The sequence below is a fragment of the Sus scrofa genome, chromosome 5, assembly GCF_000003025.6.
Source record: "Sus scrofa isolate TJ Tabasco breed Duroc chromosome 5, Sscrofa11.1, whole genome shotgun sequence".
NCBI classification, from domain to species: domain Eukaryota; kingdom Metazoa; phylum Chordata; class Mammalia; order Artiodactyla; family Suidae; genus Sus; species Sus scrofa.
Window position 1 is genome coordinate 7,529,749 of NC_010447.5, and position 18,569 is coordinate 7,548,317.

The window sequence follows — 18,569 nt, forward strand, 5'->3', positions numbered from 1 at the left end:
GCTGCGCCACGATGGGAACTCCGCATGTACACATTCTTAAGTCCTCTTTATTCCACTGTGCTAAACAAAAAGTATCTTATGTGTGCCAGAATGTGAAAAACGCTGGAGGGCACTTTTTTTTTCCCCATCTTTTTAGTACCTCACACTCGGCATATGGTGTTCCCAGGCTAGGGGTCAAATCGGAGCTGTAGCTGCCGGCCTACACCACAGCTCACAGCAATACCAGATGCTTAACCCATTGAATGAGGCCAGGGATCGAACCCGGGTCCTCATGGATCCTAGTTAGGTTTGTTACCGCTGAGCGGTGATGGGATCTCCTGGAGAGCACACCGTGGAGAGCACATGGTGGAGATCCTCAAATTTTAAAGAGGGTACCCAAGAGGAAAAGGATTCTTTATACGGCTCATCGAGAAAGTTCACATAGCTACAATTCTGCAAAATTCCTCCTTCATAAAATGCTCATGGCTCTAGTACTGTCCTGAATGCTACAGGGCTGTCTGGAGAGCCGGCACCAGTTTTGTGGGAAGTCAACCCTTCCTCTGACGGAGACTTTTTTTTTTTTTTCCTGTCTTTTTGCCTTTTTTAGGGCCGCTTCCCACAGCATGTGGAGGTTCCCAGGCTAGGGGTCTAATCGGAGCTGTAGCCGCCAGCCTACGCCAGAGCCACAGCAACTCGGGATCTGAGCTGCGTCTGCGACCTACACCACAGCTCATGGCCGGATCCTTAACCCACTGAGCAAGGCCAGGGATCGAACCCGCAACCTCATGGTTCCTAGTCAGATTTGTTAACCACTGAGCCATGATGGGAACTCCCGACAGAGCTTTCTTGAGCTGTACCTGACAAACATGCAAGATATGTCAAGTGTACCTTGGAATGACTTGATATTCGTACACATTGTGAAAAGATACCCCAGTTCATTAATGCACTCATCAACTCATATATTGACTTTTTGGTGAGAATATTTTAAGTTCTACTCTCTTAGCAAATTTCAATTATCCAATACAATGTTAGCAACTGCAGTCACCATGTTACAGGTTAGATCCTTGAGTCAATCTAATCCAGTGGTTTTTCCCCGTCAGTGACTGATAAGACTGATAAGACTATCTCAAGTCTGCTATCATGATTTTGTGACAGTCGTTGACGGATACTTTTGTAAAGTAAAATATTCTGTAAAACAAAATGGTATCACCTTTAAAGCTATAAACTCCAGATGTGAAAATTAAACACACACACAAACCATACACTCTCTTGTTGTTTTGTAGTTTATTTTTAAAATGACAGTAACAAAGGCTCCTCCCTTGTTAGGGAATAACTTATCTAGCTTTAGTCGATAGGGCCGTAAAAAGTAACAGCATTTTGTTCAAATTGAACTTCTATAATTGCACAAAAGTCATACAAAGCATTAAGAAATGCTCATGAAAACTGCAGTTCTCTCAAAACCTCACGAAGCACACACCCCAGGAGGCCTTGGTTTCAGTGAGGACCCATGATCTGAATAATACTGACGCTCACCCCGAGTTCCTCGGGGACCTACAGGGAGGGGGGAGAGCAGCCAGGGAGAGCCACCTGCTTTGTGACAATGGAATTCTGCCCCCTCGCCCCCCACCAGGGAAGAATGATGTATTCACCTTCTCATATTAGGATTCTTAAAACACTTCAGCTTGAAGTATATTTGCCCAGGCTTAAAACTTAACCCATCAGCTTAAGCTTTGGACTACAGATCCCACTTCAGGAAGCAAACATTTTAAAAAATAAAAAAATTAATAAATACCATTAAAAACCTCTTCCAAACAGAGTCCTTTAGGCTGTCACCATCCTGGCCCCTCACTTAGTTTCAACACAACGCCCAATCCTTAACCCACTGAGCGAGGCCAGGGATCGAACATGCGTCCTCACAGATGCTAGTCAGATTTGTTTCCGCTGAGCCATGACGGGAACTCCTGAAACACTTCTTTAAAATTAAGGTTTTCATTAGGAGAGCCTGATGTATATATGAAGTATTTATTATGCTGAGACATAGAACTGCGGGTATGTCTGTGGTACGGCTAAGAATGAATGAGATTTCTGCACTGTGTAGAATTTTCTGCTCAACAAATCCTGAATATTATCAGACAGTCCCTAAAACACTGCTCTGAGATGTTCACTATGTCATTTCTTGAAGGTTCTGATAGTCTGATGCAAATGTTGGCTGCTGTGGTTAACCGGGGACTCAAAAGACAACATACCTGGGTCAGGGACTACAAATCACCAGAATTCCACAACAGCCAATCCGTGCGACCTGCAACACCTCCAGAACCTACCAGAAACCCAGCTGGAAGAAGTCTGTTCGGGTCCAAGTAGGCTGCTACTCACGAAAGCCACCTAGACCTTTAGCTAGAAAGCTGAAGACCACAGAAGATGATTTACAGAAAGAAAAGGAAACGCCTCATTTTAGGATTACAGAGCCAGAGCTGTGGATTTCTTTCAGGTCCTCTTCTTTTAGAGCCTAACACAGGACTGAGAAGCTGGAGGGAGGCGAGGAGGGCAGGCACGGGATGACGACTCCAGCTGTGCAGCCATCCATCCATAGCTGCTTAGCAAAGTCAAGTACTCCTGGGTGAGCACCCCCAGGACACAATTTGTGTCACTTTGGTTCACAACATTATTTTTGCCTCCTGACGACGTCACTGCGGGCCTACCTGGGGTCGTTCTGACAAGATGGGGAAACTGCACAGAACTGCCGCGTGTTAATCCCCTAACCTGTTCTTCCGTAAGGCAAACAGATTCTTAAAAATCTTAGAATTTATGCTTTAACAATCAGCATGTTCTATGCATCTTGGGCTGGTATTCAGGTCTAAAGGAGGTGAACACGCTAGTTCTCAAGGCTGCCCTCTATGCCACAAGCTCTCAAATTAACCACCCACAGTAACTTAGCCCTGTTCACTTTGCAAACTGGGTTTAACATAACCGCATCCGATGCTGTGCTGACCGAGAGAGAGGTCTTTGACCATTGCCCTACCAGTGCTAACGTCCAAGAAAGGAAGCATCACAGGTGCTGAGTGAGCTCCATATCTTGTTTTTATCAGCACTAGAGGAAATCACAGAATGATAACCAGGATGTCTCTGAATACTGGCTGCCATTCCTCTGACTTTAACAGGGTAAGCAGAGGACCTGCCCTTGGCCAGGGAAGCAGCTTTGAGGGTCAGTGCATCAAGAATCTATGAAGAAAGCATGGTGCCTGGGGCAGGAATCATCTTTAGGTCGAGAACAGACGGAGGTGGCCTGGACCTATAGCAGACACAAACATACTTTTCTCTCTCTTCCATCTCTTTCCTCATTATCTAAAAATCTAAATACCTTCCAGGTCCTAGGCAACCAAATCGTAAGAAAGGCTTAAAACTGTTTTTTGCGAGAGCCAGTGTTGCTGGAATCTGGACAGCGGCTGAATGGTGGGGACTGCAGGACACAAGTCCCTGGAGCTCACATGGCTCTGGGAGATCCCTGGGCTCCCGAATGGGTAGGCAGGTGTCATGGACGGTACCTACTGGCCGCCCACAATCACAGGGGCGGCTTTTAGAGTCGGCAAAGACCTTGGTGGTTAGCTCAGGACAGAAGCAAGACACAACCATCTTGTATTAGGTGGACCTCAGGAAAAGCACAGAAAGGGAAGGACTGGAAAGAGAATTTTCTGTGGTTAAATGTGCTAAACTGGAATGCACAGACTAAGTAACCAAGAGCTTTCTTTACGTCTTTTTGTTGCTGTTGTTTTAACGGCCACACCTGGAGCATGTGGACGTTCCCAGGCTAGGGACTGAATCGGAGCTGCAGCTGCTGGCCCACACCACAGCCCCAGCAACACGGGATCGGAGCTGCATCTGTAGCCTATGCTGCACCTTGTGGCAACGCTGGATCCTTAATCCGCTGAGAGAGATCAGGGATGGAACCCACATCCTCACGGACACTATGGTGGGTTCTTCACCCACTGAACCACAACGGGAACTTCCTTTCTTTACATCTTAAAATTAAACATGTCTGGGTCATTAATTCCACAGAATTAATGTTGCTGAAGTTGCAGTAACATACAGTCCAAAATCTCAACTTTCTGGATTTTTAGGTACAGAAAACAAAAAAGATAACACACACAATTACAAAGTCATACAGCTGCTCTCCCCAGTGGAACACGTGTATAAATATACACAGAGAGACCCCCAGAAAGCACATGTCCACAGATGGCAGCGTCCACCCCTCCTGAACCTGAGATGCGTGTGGGCTGCAACGAGGGTCAAGAGGCCCTACTGCATATCTGTTCGATGTCGTTCATCTCTTTGGGACAATCTGCAGAGAGGATGAGAGGTGAGTCCTCAGTCACCACCACATCATCCTCAATTCGAACACCAAGACCGCGAAACCTCTCGGGGGCATCTCTGTCATCCTCCGGAATATAAATACCTGGGAAGTATAAAAAAGTAGAATGGTCTATTCATAAATGGCAGTAACTGTATGATTTGGGGCAAGTCAATTAACCTCTCTGGATTACAATTCATCTGTAAAGCCTGGGTCCTAACGGTACCCACCTAAAAGAGATGTGGAGATTAAATGAGACAATTATACATATGTATGTGTATATATATAACATATATAAAAAGTCTGGCACATAAATGGTCGGTAAATGTTGCCTATCATTACCAGAACTCTTGTTATAGTTATTCTGTATATTAGACTATACGATCTATACAACTACAATAATATTGATCATGATTCTATCATGTTCTAGTGGCTCAAACAGGCCACCAAAGTTACTTAATGTATGAGTATGTCAATATATGCTGGGAACCAGTAGATTCTATAAATGCATTCTTTCTCTGCCTAACTGTCCCCTGGAAAAAGGGCACTTTGCTAAAATAAAAACATAAGGCATTTAAAAGTGTATTTAAATAGCACTTATTTCAGAGTTTCCGTCGTGGCGCAGCAGAAACAAATCCGACTAGGAACCAGGAGGTTGTGGGTTTGATCCCTGGCCTCCCTCAGTGAGTTAGGGATCCGGTGTTGCTGTGAGCTATAGTGTAGGTCACAGAAGTGGCTAGGATCCTGTGTGGCTGTGGCTGTGGTGTAGGCTGGCAGCTGTAGCTGCGATCTGACCCCTAGCCTGGGAACCTCCATATGCCTCAGGTGCGGCCCTAAAAAGGAAAAAAACAAAAACAAATAACACTAATTTAGAGAATATTAGCTTCAGCAACCAGAGGCTGCAAAAAATACTCAAATATGTCACAAATGTAACTGATGTACACGATTTAAAGAGGGAAGAAGGAGGACTTGAATGAACATTTGAAAAATTCTCAGAGGCCAAGGTTCCCTTTCTAATCATGAAGTCAGACAGACACCTGGTCTTTTCATATTAAAGAAAATGTAAACCTCCTTCTCTATACGCACAGATGCTGCTCTGTGAGAAGGAGAAAAAGACCAGCAAAGGAAAACGTAGTCAAAGTCTAAGGAGGCACCCAGGTACCGACTCGACCAGACAAATTGGTACATAAGGCCACATTGGTACATAACGCATGCCTAGGTTCAAAGGAGGGCATAAAAGATGTGTCCCAGCTATAACTTACACAATTTAGAGGTGAAAACACTTGAAATCTAAGACTGAGATCTGCTTTCATGACAGAAAGAGCATCAGTGTTTAAAACCGACTTCACCCCCCACCACTTCCCTACCGAATTCTGCCCAATGCCCACATCATTCCAGGGAAGCCATCAGACTGCCGGCTTTCTCTGATGCTTAGGAAAAAGGATCTGGATACTAAAAAGTGGAAAAATGCAGGCAGTTCAACGCAGCTTGCAGAGGAGCTGCAACCAAGGGCATGGGGAGTCTGAGCGTCTCCGCAGGAAAGCACGGGGGAACTCGCAGGTGTGAAAGCCCACTGCCAGACGGGCCCTGGCAAAGGCAGGGTTAAAGAAAGATGTATGTCTTAATATTTACTTATAGAAAGTATTCCCCATCACTTATTTATTGGAGAAGTCGAATTAAACAAACTGCATGATGTTAAATAAAAAGCTCAGGGTGGGGCCCTTCTACACCGGAGAGGTTCATTTTCTCTGTCTCTCTCAATTTAATTACACTGGTTCAGGGGAAAATAAAGTGTTTACCTTTCTACCTGACACCAAAACCATGTTTCCCAAGGGGGCTGGGGGCTTCGCGCATCTCCGCTTACCTGGCTCCACTGTGATCACCATACCAGGCTGCAGAGGGAGGGAGCGGGGCATGTCTGGGGTGTCGTGGACATCCATCCCGAGGTAATGGCCAACGTGATGCGGGCAGTATTTTCGAGCAGCCTGGAGAAGATGTTGCCGCCGCGTTAAAAGAGCAAGGACCCCTTAAGGAGAAAGCTGGGCATGCGTAAATCAGGCAGCGGTGTGCTAATTCTCCACCCTCCCACCACTTCTGTTTAATCCATCCTTGGGCTCACGCTTAAGAGACCTGAAAACTGCCAGCTGGTATGTTCAATCCTGCCAACCGCATTCTAACTAATCCACATTTCGGCTCCTGCCATTTAGTACACTACATACACGCTAACTTGGGGCAGCCCCAGGAGTGACCATGGCAAATGAAAATCTCTTTTCCTGGGGAAGGGAAGACAATTATGTTGGAAGGGTTCTCTTTTTGATGCTCATGCGTCCCCTCTCAGGAAGCCTCCTCTGGAGACCCCAGGTATCTCACAGCAACTTGTGGAGTAGGCATGAAACTTCAAATAGCACAGTAATTATTAGGTATTTACCAGCTTGGATATTTCTGTTAATTAAAGATTTGCTGTTGTGAACCAGAGGAGTTTATAGGTTCCTTCCTATTGATAAACTAAACTCTGGTAGCCAGACTTGGAGATAGGAGATGCCTTTAGCGGTCTGTTTGGCTTGACCACCTGGCACCTTGATTTAAAGCTGAGGCTTTCAATTTTTATCGAACACCATCGTATTTTGGATGCAGATGAAATTCACGAAAGACGTGGCAACTGAGGATAGTGTTAAAAGTCTCAACAATGCTACTGAAGCAACACACACCCTCCCTTCAACCCCTGTCTTTTCAAAATCACTACAAAAGGATTAAGAGTCAACCTCTTCTTTCTATGTCCTTTTCCACCCTGTCTGCACCAGACTTCATTTCATGTTTTCTGAAGACTGAGCTAGTTATGCAGTATGCAATGAACCAGAAGGTGCTGCCATCTTCTGGGAGAAATAAATACTGAACCTTTTGTTTTTAATCCATGTTCAGAAAGGTCCCTCTTACAGGTGAAGAAGCCAAATCACCATTTCTAAGTCTCATCAGCTCTACATGGGATAAAAACAAAGCAGCACATCAGGGGTTCTTAAGAACCAGGGTCAAAAGTTTCTGTTGGGGCTCAACAGAAATGAATCTATTATCCATGAGGATGCAGGTTCAATTCCTCACCTTGCTCAGTGGGGATCCGGTGTTGCCGTGAGTTGTGGTGTAGGTCACAGACGAGGCTCAGATCTGGCGTTGCTATGGCTGTGGTGTAGGCCAGTGGCTACAGCTCCGATTTGACCCCTAGCCTGGGAACCTCCATGTGCTGTGAGTGCGGCCTTAAAAAAGACCAAAAAATAAATAAATAAATAAATAAGAACTAGGGTCAAAAAGAAGTGAAGTACCTTGAAGGCATTGTTTTCCTTAATGTTCTTCATGATTCCCAGCTCTTTAAGTTTCTGTCCTATCAGTGTCAGCATCATGCTGTAGATGTTCTCTAAGCTTGTTCCAGGGGAGCAGAGGGTCAGACAATCTTTCTGGACTTCCAGAACAGCTTCATAGAGTTCTGCCTGAGGTGCCGTGAACCTGGGGACAGGAAAACCAAAGAACTTGAATTTGGAACTATCTTACATTGTAGGAAGTTTGCCTGTAAGTTTGATTAGAAAAACTCCAAGGCATAGATGATGGGGCATTGTTGATATTTAGTTAGTACCAATACATCATTAATGACAGGACCTTAATCGTGTCTAGATGCTCAAAAAGAAGAGCAATAATCCTTCAAGCTGGGGCAGCAACAACAGTCTCCCCTTCACACAGTCAGCTGATACACCCCGGGTGGGGCTAGAAGAGGCACCCAGACAAGAATGCAGTCAGAGGGCCAGATCAAGCGCACCCTCACTTTTTCTTTTTTGGCTGTTCCGCAGCATACGGAGTTCCCAGGCCAGGATCAGTTCCTGGGCCAGTTCCCAGCTGCAGCAAGGCCAGATCCTCCTTAATCGCCTGTGCGGGGCTGGGGATTGAACCCATGTTCCAGAGCTCCCAAGACGTTGCTGATCCACTGCTAGACAGCGGAAACTCCTCTTTTCCATTTTTTTTTTTTTTTAAACCATTAAAGAAAAACCAAACAAAAAGCAACCAACCAAACAAAACCCCAGATCCTAAGGATCCGCTTCTTATTGGTGAGGCAGATGTCATGGGATACATCAGTCAATACTTTGGCTACCAGTAACTCACTAGTTTCTAGCTGCCCTTAGAATAATTTCTTTGGAATTCCTGTTGTGGCTCAGCGGATTAAGAACCTGACTAGAATCCATGAGGATGCAGGTTCGATCCCAGGCCTTGCTCAGCAATTTAAAGTATCTGGCATTGCCATGAGCTATAGTGCAGGCTGGCAGCTACAGCTCTGATTCGACCCCTAGCCCAGAAAATTCTGTATGCTATAGGTACGGCCACAAAAAAAGAATAATTTCTTTAGCAATCATGGGGAAAAATGAGAGAAAAAAAAAATCAAGCTGGAGTGATACATGTGTTTTTACACATTGTTGATGGGACTGCAAACTAGTACAGCAAGTTAAATTAATGGTATTAAAGATGCTCGTAAAATTTCCAAGTTCCTGTTGTGGTTAAGTGGGCTAAGAATCCAACTAGTACCCATAAGGATGAAGGTTCAATCTCTAGCTTCACTCAGTGGGTTAAAGGATCCGGCGAAGCTATGAGCTGTGGTGTAGGCTGGCAGCTACAGCTCTGATATGGACCCCTAGCCCGAGAACTTCCATATTCCAGGTATGACCCCATGCAAGCAAAAGATGCTCATAAAATTTGCATTTGCAATTCTACTCTATGAGTCCATCCTGACAAAATACTTGATTTTCATAAAAAAGCTGAATATACAAAACTGTTCACTGTGATTTTTTAAATAATTATAATAGATACATCTAAATGTCCCCTAATAAGAATGGTTTAAACACAACAATGTAATGGTTAAATACAACACACCCATCTCTCAGGTTCAGCTGTTGTCAACACTGTTAACGTTTCTATCATTGATGAATGTACCCATACTCCACCTACCACAGTAGTTCTAAACATTTTTTAACAATTCTTTTTCCTTTTTCTTTTTGCCTTTTCTAGGGCCGCTCCTGCAGCATATGGAGGTTCCCAGGCTAGGGGTCTAATTGGAGCTGTAGATGCCAGCCTACGCCAGAGCCACAGCAATGTGAGATCTGAGCCGCATTTGCGACCTACACCACAGCTCACGGCAACGCCGGAACCTTGACCCACTGAGCAAGGGCAGGGATCGAACCCGCAACCTCATGGTTCCACATTGGATTCGTTAACCACTGAGCCACGACGGGAACTCCCTTTTTCCTTTTTTTTTTTTTTTTTCTTTTTTGGCCACCCTGGGCATGTAGAGTTCCTGAGCCAGGGATCAGATCTGAGCTGCAGTTTCGACCCAAGGTGCACATGTGCCCTGCAGAGATGCTGCACCACAGTGGGAACTCCAACAATCCCTTTTCTAATATAAATTTTACATACAGTGAAATGCAAACCGAGGTCTGCAATTCTGACAAGTGGATATGCTGATGATGAGGAGCGTGGGGACATTTATTGAATCCCTAAATTCTGCTGAGTCTTCTTTGCTAGAAGCAGCAGCCCTTCTAACCCTGGTCTGAGGATGCTAACCCTGTTTTGACTGAGAACCTACAGGTATCTCCTCTGAGCAGCTGCTTCTAGACCTATAACTAGATGCTACTTCCAGCAGGTCCTAAAAAGTTAGGTACAAAGTGTGACCCATGACGAGATGCACTGCATGACGTTTCCTATTTACATAGACAAACATCTGGGACTATCGGTAGGAATGGCTATTAAGGTATGGAAGGGACATAAAGTTGGATCAGGCCGAATTTACTGCAAGAGGTCCACTAAGGAGAGGTTCTGGATTCCAGGTTGAAGCTCCAGGGGTCAGAAAGGCTCTACAATTTATTTGGTTGGTGGCTGAAACATGGATCAAGAGGTAGCCTAACACTAAAAAAATTCAAATGCCAGAACGACCTTCTATGCTGGAGAAAGAATTCTGCCTCGAGACTATAACAGCAACTCTTGCTTGCGATTCTAGCCTGCAGTTCCCTCCAAAATTGGGAAACGCCAGTCTCTCTGACCACATGAGCCAACTCCTTAAAATCAATCAATCAGCCTACCTAACTACTACATATACACACAAATGTGTATCTCGGTGGTTCTGTTTCTCTGGACAACTTGGATCCAGATCCCTACCACTGCCATTCCCCCCTTGGAAGTTCCTCATTTCTAAGCAATACCTTCACCTTCAGAGGGAAACAAGGACTATTTTTACCTTAGTTCTGCCGATTCCAGGATACAAAATAAATGGAATCATACAATATGTACTCTTTTATGTTCAGTTTCCTTCATTCAGCATAATGTCCGTGGTGTTTTTTTATTTTTGTTTTTTTGGTTTTTTTCCTTTTTACGAGTGCACCTGCGGCATATGGAAGTTCCCAGGCTAGGGGCTGAGTGGGAGCTACAGCTGCCGTCCTACGCCATGGCCACAGCAAGACATCTGCAACCTAGCTACACTGCAGCCTGCAGCAACTCCCCGATCTTTAACCCAGTGAGTAAAGCCAGGGATCGAACCCCTATCCTCAGGGACCCTATGTCAGGTTCTTGGCCCACTGAGCCACAACAGGAACTCCCATGGTGGTGTTATTTTGATAGATAGTTTGTCACCTTTTTATTGCTGAATGGCATTTCATTATATGAATAGTCCACAAATTTGTGTACTCATGGACATTTAGGTTGTTTCCAGTTTTGGGCTATTGCAGATAAAACTGTTACAAATATTCTTGTGCAAGTGTTTTTGTCCAGCTGCACTGTATCACTGCCAATACTTGGTATGGTTGGTCTCTTTCATTTCAGCCATTCTAACGGATGCTTGGAGGTTTAATGTACATTTTCTTCAATGACTAACAATGATGAACACCCCTAGTTGTTGATGTCATTATCCTTTTGATATCTGTAGAATTTTTAGCTCCTCTTTCATTTCTTATCACAATAGCTCCAGCAAATTCACGGGAGTAATATTCTTTGAGTTCCCATGTAAGAATCTGTACCCTGTAGAGCTGAAAGTTTCTCTTGCTGTAGATAAAAGCTCTGGTTCCCACTGCTGTTTTTTTTTGGAAAGTCTAATGTCAGTCTGGTTCTTTTCCTTTATAAATCATGTACTCTTCTTTTTTTCTAGAATTCTTCTTTTCCCTGCAGGTTCATAATTTTACTACATGTACTATGTCTGGGTGTTGTTTTTTTTTTTCTGGGATGTTATTTTCAGGTACATGGTATGCGCTTTTAAAAGTAGTTTCAATTTTTTTTTTAAATTAATTTCAGGAAAAATTTACTCAATTAGTTTTAGTATTTGTTCTGTTTCCTTGCTTTGGTTTTCTTCCCTAGGGCTTCCTTTATGTGTATGTTCCAACCTCTTTGCCTATTGTTAATATTTGCCATTTTTCTTGTAATCTTTTCTCTTTTTATTTCATTTGACTTTTAAAAGTTTTCTTCCCTTTCACGGTCTATTTATTTTTGTTTTAATAAAGTAGAGGTGATTTACAATGTTGTGTCAATTTCTGCTGTACAGTAAAGTGACTCAGTCATATATACATTCTTTTTTTAAAATAGTCTTTCCTGGAGTTCCGTTGTAGCTCAGAAGTAATGAACCTGACTAGTATCTGTGAAGATGCAGGCTTGATCCCTGGCCTCATGGGTTAAGGATCCAGCATTGCCATGAGCTGGGTGTAGGTTGCAGACTCAGCTCAGATCTGGTGTTGCTGTGGCTGTGGTGTAAGCTGGCAGCCACAGCTCTGATTTAACCCCTAGCCTGGGAACTTTCATATGCTGCAGGAGTGGCCCTAAAAAGACAAAAAAATTAAAAAAAAAAAATTCTTTTCCGTTGTGGTCTATCCCAGGAGATTGGATATAGGTCCCAGTAGGACCCTGTTGTTTATCCTTACCTTCTATTTCTTATTAAGGTTTCTTGTGCTTCATTGCTACTGGGCACCTTTCAGACTAGTCTTTTTTCTTGAAGTGATTTTAAACTTTATTTCAATTCTTGAGTTTGTCACTTCATTACCAAGATTTTCTAATTCTGATTTATGTTGTTCTTTCATGTTTTGAATAATTTGCTTAAAAAATTTTTAGCTTGTTTTAAAACAGTAGGCCACTGTTTTGATCTATTTTGTAGCCGTTTTCTTGGCATGCTTTCATTTCTGCAGGGATGTTATGCTGCTCCTTGTTCTCTTTTTGCTTTTAATAACTTTGTATGAGATTTAACCTAGATGGTTTTTTTTTCTTTCTTTTTTGCTGCATCCAAGGCATGTGGAAGTACCTGGGCCAGGGATTGAACCCATGCCGTAGCAGCGACCCGAGCCACAGCGGTGACAATGCCAGAACCTTAACCCCCTGAGCCACACAAGCTACTCCCCTAGATACTTTTTCAATTGCTTATTTTATATGAAATTAATTCTCCTATACTTTTAGAATGAAGCAAGATTTAGGAAAGATTTATTTAACTTCACAGAGTGTAATCTTCTGTTGTTTTGGTGTAGTGGTAAAAAAAAAAAATACGGCAGCTTGGTTTGGATCTTCCCCAGTTTAGCCCCTCTCCCTAACTCTTGGTTTTATCTTCCCCAGTTTAGCCCCTCTCCCTAACTCTTGGTTTTATCTTCCCCAGTTTAGTCCCTCTCCCTAACTCTTGGTTTGGATCTTCCCCAGTTTAGCCCCTCTCCCTAACTCTTGGTTTGATCTTCCCCAGTTTAGCCCCTCTCCCTAACTCTTGTTTTGATCTTCCCCAGTTTAGCCCCTCTCCCTAACTCTTGGTTTGATCTTCCCCAGTTTAGCCCCTCTCCCTAACTCTTGTTTTGATCTTCCCCAGTTTAGCCCCTCTCCCTAACTCTGATGTGGATCATCTCAGTCCTTCCTCTCACTCGTCTCAGGCAGAACTTGAGCCACAGCAGTGACAACACTGAATCCTTAACGGCTAGGTCAGCAGGGAACTCCTGTTTGTATTCTGAGGTTTTAGTGATACCCCATCGCCAAGTGTTTGGTTTTGCTACCTAGCTGCCCTAGCTGCTCTTATTTGACAACTGGAGAGACTGAAAAACTGTTTTTTGCTGCCATCTTCCCAGAATCCCTGATTCTTTCTACAGCTTTTCACTTACTGATATTCCTCATATGTTCACACATTATGCTAATATTATCCCCGAACTCCTGAGCACATCTACTGTTCGCTGCCTTCAAGTCCTTGTCTGCTAAATGGAACACTAGGGTGATTCCGGATCTGTTTTTACTGACTACATTCTTCTTGGTTATGGGTCACATTTCCCTGCTTCTTCTTATGTCTAGGGATTTTTTAAACTGAATATTAGAAATCATGGATGATTAGAGTTCCCATCGTGGCTCAGTGGTTAATGAATCTGACTAGGAACCATGAGGTTGCGGGTTCGATCCCTGGCCTCGCTCAGTGGGTTAAGGGTCTGGCGTTGCTGTGAGCTGTGGTGTGGGTCGCAGATACAGCTCGGATGCTGCCTTGCTCTGGCTGTGGTGTAGACTGGCAGCTGTAGCTCCAATTAGACCTCTAACCTGGGAACCTCCATATTCCGCGAGTGTGGCTCTAAAAAGACAAAAGACAAAAATAAATAAGTAAATAAAATAAAAAATAAAAAAAATTATGGATGGTAAAATACAGAGGTTCTAAAATTCTGTTATGTTCTTCTGAAGAGTGATTTTTGTTACCTCAGCTGGATTCAAACTGCAAACTCTTGTCTTAGTGGGAAGCAATTAAAATCTCTGCTCGGTCCATTCACATTCTGGTTGCCAGTGTTTTGCTGAGCCTCCTGGAGTCTTTCCCCAACATACAGTGTAGTGATCAGCCAAGGATTTTAGAATATTTTATATGCAAATTCTGGGCTCCCCCTTTTCTGCAGTACACCCTCTTCCAAGATCTCCCCCCATCTTTCTGGTTGTTTGCTAGTACCTAACTCTGTTCTTTGACATTTTAACACCAAACAGGCTGCTGTGGCTTCCTGCTGCTTAAACTGCATTGACTGGGGAATACTCTCAGCAAAACTCTCTAACCACTTACATCTTAACCATTACAGCTCTTCTTTCAAGGAGAGAGGTATGCTCCCAGCTTTTAGAAGCTCACCGGTGCCCTCGAATACTTGTTTTTATTTTATTTTATTTTTATTTATTTATTATTTTGCTTTTTAGAGCCACATTTGCTGCATGTGGAGGTTCCCAGGCTAGGGGTCCAATCGGAGCTACAGCTGCTGGCCTATGCCACAGCCACAGCAACGTGGGATCTGAGCCACATCTGTAACCCACACCACAGCTCACGACAACGCTGGATCCTTAACCCACTGAGCAAGGCCAGGGATTGAACCTGCAACCTCATGGTTCCTAGTCAGATCTGTTTCCATTGCACCATGACAGGAACTCCTCAAATGACTTGTTTTTAATACTTTACCCAGATTCTACAACTACTATCTGTGGAGGGTTAATCTGGCCAAACTATTCTACTACATCCTAAATGTTACTTTTGTAATGGTAAATAAAAACTTTGAATTCTGTGAGCATGTGTGTTAACGAGCTATTTTTAGGTGCCTGATCCTGTGATATGGTGAATGAAGCAGTCTTAGAAAATAATCAGGAGCTTTGTAAAGGCAGTTAACCTGAGCTAGAGGGAACCTGTATAATTCTTTAGTCATTTATTTCAAATACATTTAGATTTCCACTCATGCTACTAAGAAGCAATGGGATCTGCAGAAGCCCTACCTGCCATTGACAGGCCAGGTACGAGTGATGTCGCTCACATAGCAAGAAGACTCACAACCTCCGTCCAGCAGCACCATTTCCCCATCCTGCAACAGAAGTAAGATGAGGAAAAGTGGGTGACTTTATGACTGTCTGTCGTTTCTTAAATTTAAACTCCTTATGCCTTTCATTTTATATATTCACACATATACATACATACATATATACACACATGTGTATGTATGTATATATATATATAAAGGCTCTAATTTATATATATAATTTATATATATATTATATATATAATAATTTATAATAATTTATATATATATATATATAAAGGCTCTAATTTAAAGACTAATTTTCTCTGGTTCCTTCTCATAAGAAATAGCATCTAAGTTTTTCAAATGAATTAACATTGACTCAAGAAAGACAGCACTGCATAGTGGTTAAACATACTGGCTCTGGAAAGAAAGTGCTTGGGTTTGAAGCACTAAAGGTAAATATCAGCACATTATAAATGTTACCATTATCGATAAGTATTAATTTAAAAAATTCTATATAAGTTGTTATCCAAGGCCTTTATTCAAATATAATTACCCTTAACCATTCGGCTTTAGAATATTACTTCCCCTTATGCTCCCCACCAAAATAAATGTGGAGGCAAAAACAAGCAAAAGCAAAACAAATACCTTTGGGTATATTTCTCTTACTTTTCATGTTATATTGAAAACTTGTATTTGTATTTATCTTATTCATATCTAAAAAAGCACAGAACTGTACATAGGAGAATAATGGTCAAATAAGTACATACATAATAACGGCAAGAAGAATGAATGCGATTTGGAGATCTGTCTCAAAGGCTTTTTTCCTCTTGCATAAAGACAACTCAGAACTGAAACTAGTGATGAGTGTTACAGTACATAGGAAAGGTGTTGCAAAGTGAGGAAGATGAACTGGAGATTCCTGCATTAACCGAGACCACTCATGGGGGATAATAAGGTCATTAGGACCCATTTCTCGTCTGGCAAAAGCATATGCAAATACCATTTAGAGGGAATATTCCCCACATTTGGGATTGCAGAATTTTCCCAAGAGACCAAGTAAATATGAGCTCACCACCAAAAGCTGTCAATCTGAGTGAGAGTCAGCTAGAACAACAAATACCAATTTAGATCTTCCAGGATTCCAGATAATGCAATTATCAGACACAGAAGAGCTATTATGAAATGCTTAAAGGGATAAAAATTGTAATCATGAAAATTAACAAGCAATAAGAGACAACTAAAAAATAAAAATCATTAAAAAATGAAACAATGGAGTTCCCATCTTGGCGCAGTGGAAACGAATCTGACTGTTCCTAGTCGGAACCATGAGGTTGCAGGTTTGATCCCTGGCCTCGCTCAGTGGGTTAAGGATCCAGCGTTGCTGTGACCTGCGGTGTAAGTCGCAGATGTGGCTTGGATCCTGCTTTGATATGGCTGTGGCGTAGGCCAGCAGCTGTAGCTCCGATTCGACCCCTAGCCTGGGAATCTCCATATACTGCGGGTGTGGCCCTAAAAGAGACAAAAGACAAAAAAAAAAAAAAAAAAAAAAAAAAAAAACAGAGAGAGAGAGAAAAGAAAACACAATAAAAAAAGAGACAACTAAAAGTAACTACGCACATTTGAAAGGAACCAAATGGAAATAAAAATAACTGCTGAAATAAAATACTCAATGGACAGCTGAAGTAGTAGATTAGACAAACAAAGAGAAAATTTAGTTTCCTGGAAGAAAAACCTACCAAAATCCCCTAGGATGTGAGAGACAGAGAAGGCAAATGTAAACATGAAAGACAAAAGAAGGAGTTCCTGTTGTGGCTCAAAAGGTTAAGAACCAAATTACTATCCATGAGGATTGGGGTTCGATCTCTGGTCTCGCTCAGTAGGTTAAGAAACCAGCATTGCTGCAGGCTGCAGTGTAGGTGGCAGATGCAGCTGCATATCCTGCATTGCTGTGGCTGTGGCGGAGGCCAGCAGCTGTAGCTCCAATTCGACCCCTAGCCTGGGAACATCCATATGCCGTGGGTGCAGCCCTAACAGGACAAAAAAAAAAAAAAAAAAAAAAAAAAAAAGCCAGGGCACGTGTGATAAGATAATAAATAGAGACAAAATGGCGTTAATGATGTGAGAAGCTGGTTTTTATTTTATTTTATTTATTATTATTATTTTTTTGAGAAGCTGGTTTTTAAAGACTAATGCAAACCAACAAAACTCTGCTGAGATTTCTCAGCATGAATCTTTTTTTTCTGTCTTTTCTAGGGGCGCACCCGTGGCATATGGAGATTCCCAGGCTAGGGGTCCAATTGGAGCTGTAGCCGCCGGCCTACACCAGAGCCACAGCAACACAGGATCCGAGCTGCATCTGCAACCTACACTGCAGCTCACGGCAACACCAGATCCACTGAGCGAGGCCAGAGATCAAACCTGGAACCTCATGGTTCCTAGTCGGATTCATTAACCACCGAGCCACGATGGGAACTTCAAGCATGGATCTTAAGTATACATTGTTAAGTCAGTTTGGTCAAACATATACTCAGGTAACCACGCCCTCAAGCCTCTACCCAGGTAACACCCGCAATAGAAGCAATCACTGATCTGATTTTTATCACCATAGATTAATTTTGCTTACTTCAAGTCTTGATATAAATGGAACCAGATAGTCTGTAACTTTTGTGTGTCTGGCTTATTTTATTCGGCATGATGCTTTTGAAATCATTCACGTTGTTGGTAGTGTAAAGTATGCTCTTTTTTATTTTCATTTTTTTTATTTTTGTCTTTTGTCCTTTTAGGGCCGCACCCACGGCATATGGAGGTTCCCAGGCTAGGGGTCTAATCGGAGTTGTAGCTGCCAGCCTACGCCACAGCCACAGCAATGCCAGATCCTTAACCCACTGAGCAAGGCCAGGGATCGAACCCTCAACCCCATGGTTCCCAGTTGGATTCGTTTCCGCTGTGCCACGACAGGAACTCCAAGTATGTTCCTTTTTAGCTTAAGAACATACTACATGGCAGTTTCTTTATCTAATATCCTAGTTGTGGACTCCTGGACTATTAGAAGCAAACTTGCCACCAACCTTCTTGCACAAGCCATTTTTTGGACGTATGTCTTAATCGTTCTTGGAAAAATACTTATAAAAGAAATTGCTGGTTCATTGGGAATATATGTGTTTACTTTTTAAAGAAACTGTCTATTAAGATTTATTAGAAAAAGAGGAAAAGGAAAAAATACATCAAGAAAGTAAAAACGTACATAAACTACGAGAAAAAAAGAAAAATGAAGATAAAAAGGTAAGACAATACTATGAGTAAAAACTTAAGACAAAATGGTAGAAAAATATAAACTACCAAACTGTGTCAGGAAGAGTGGAAATATAAATTGACATAATCACTTTGGAAATGTTTGGTATGTTCTATTAAAGTGCAAATATGCATATTCCACAACCCTACCACCAATTCCATTATCAGGTATTCCCCTG

At 42.6% G+C, this 18,569-nt stretch overlaps 1 protein-coding gene across 8 annotated transcripts in view; it reads right to left on the reverse strand.

The window, feature by feature from the left end:
* The window catches only part of XPNPEP3 (X-prolyl aminopeptidase 3), a 51,989-nt gene continuing 34,664 nt past the window's right edge, over positions 1,245–18,569 (reverse strand). For all 8 annotated transcript variants that reach the window (XM_021091468.1, XM_021091465.1, XM_021091467.1 and 5 more), the window contains 4 exons: positions 15,074–15,159; positions 7,639–7,819; positions 6,189–6,309; positions 1,245–4,429 (listed from right to left, as the gene is read on the reverse strand). In XM_021091468.1, coding sequence (XP_020947127.1) covers positions 4,263–4,429; positions 6,189–6,309; positions 7,639–7,819; positions 15,074–15,159 — 555 coding nt within the window. In that variant the 3' untranslated portion in view covers positions 1,245–4,262. The remainder of the gene's footprint in view (positions 4,430–6,188; positions 6,310–7,638; positions 7,820–15,073; positions 15,160–18,569) is intronic.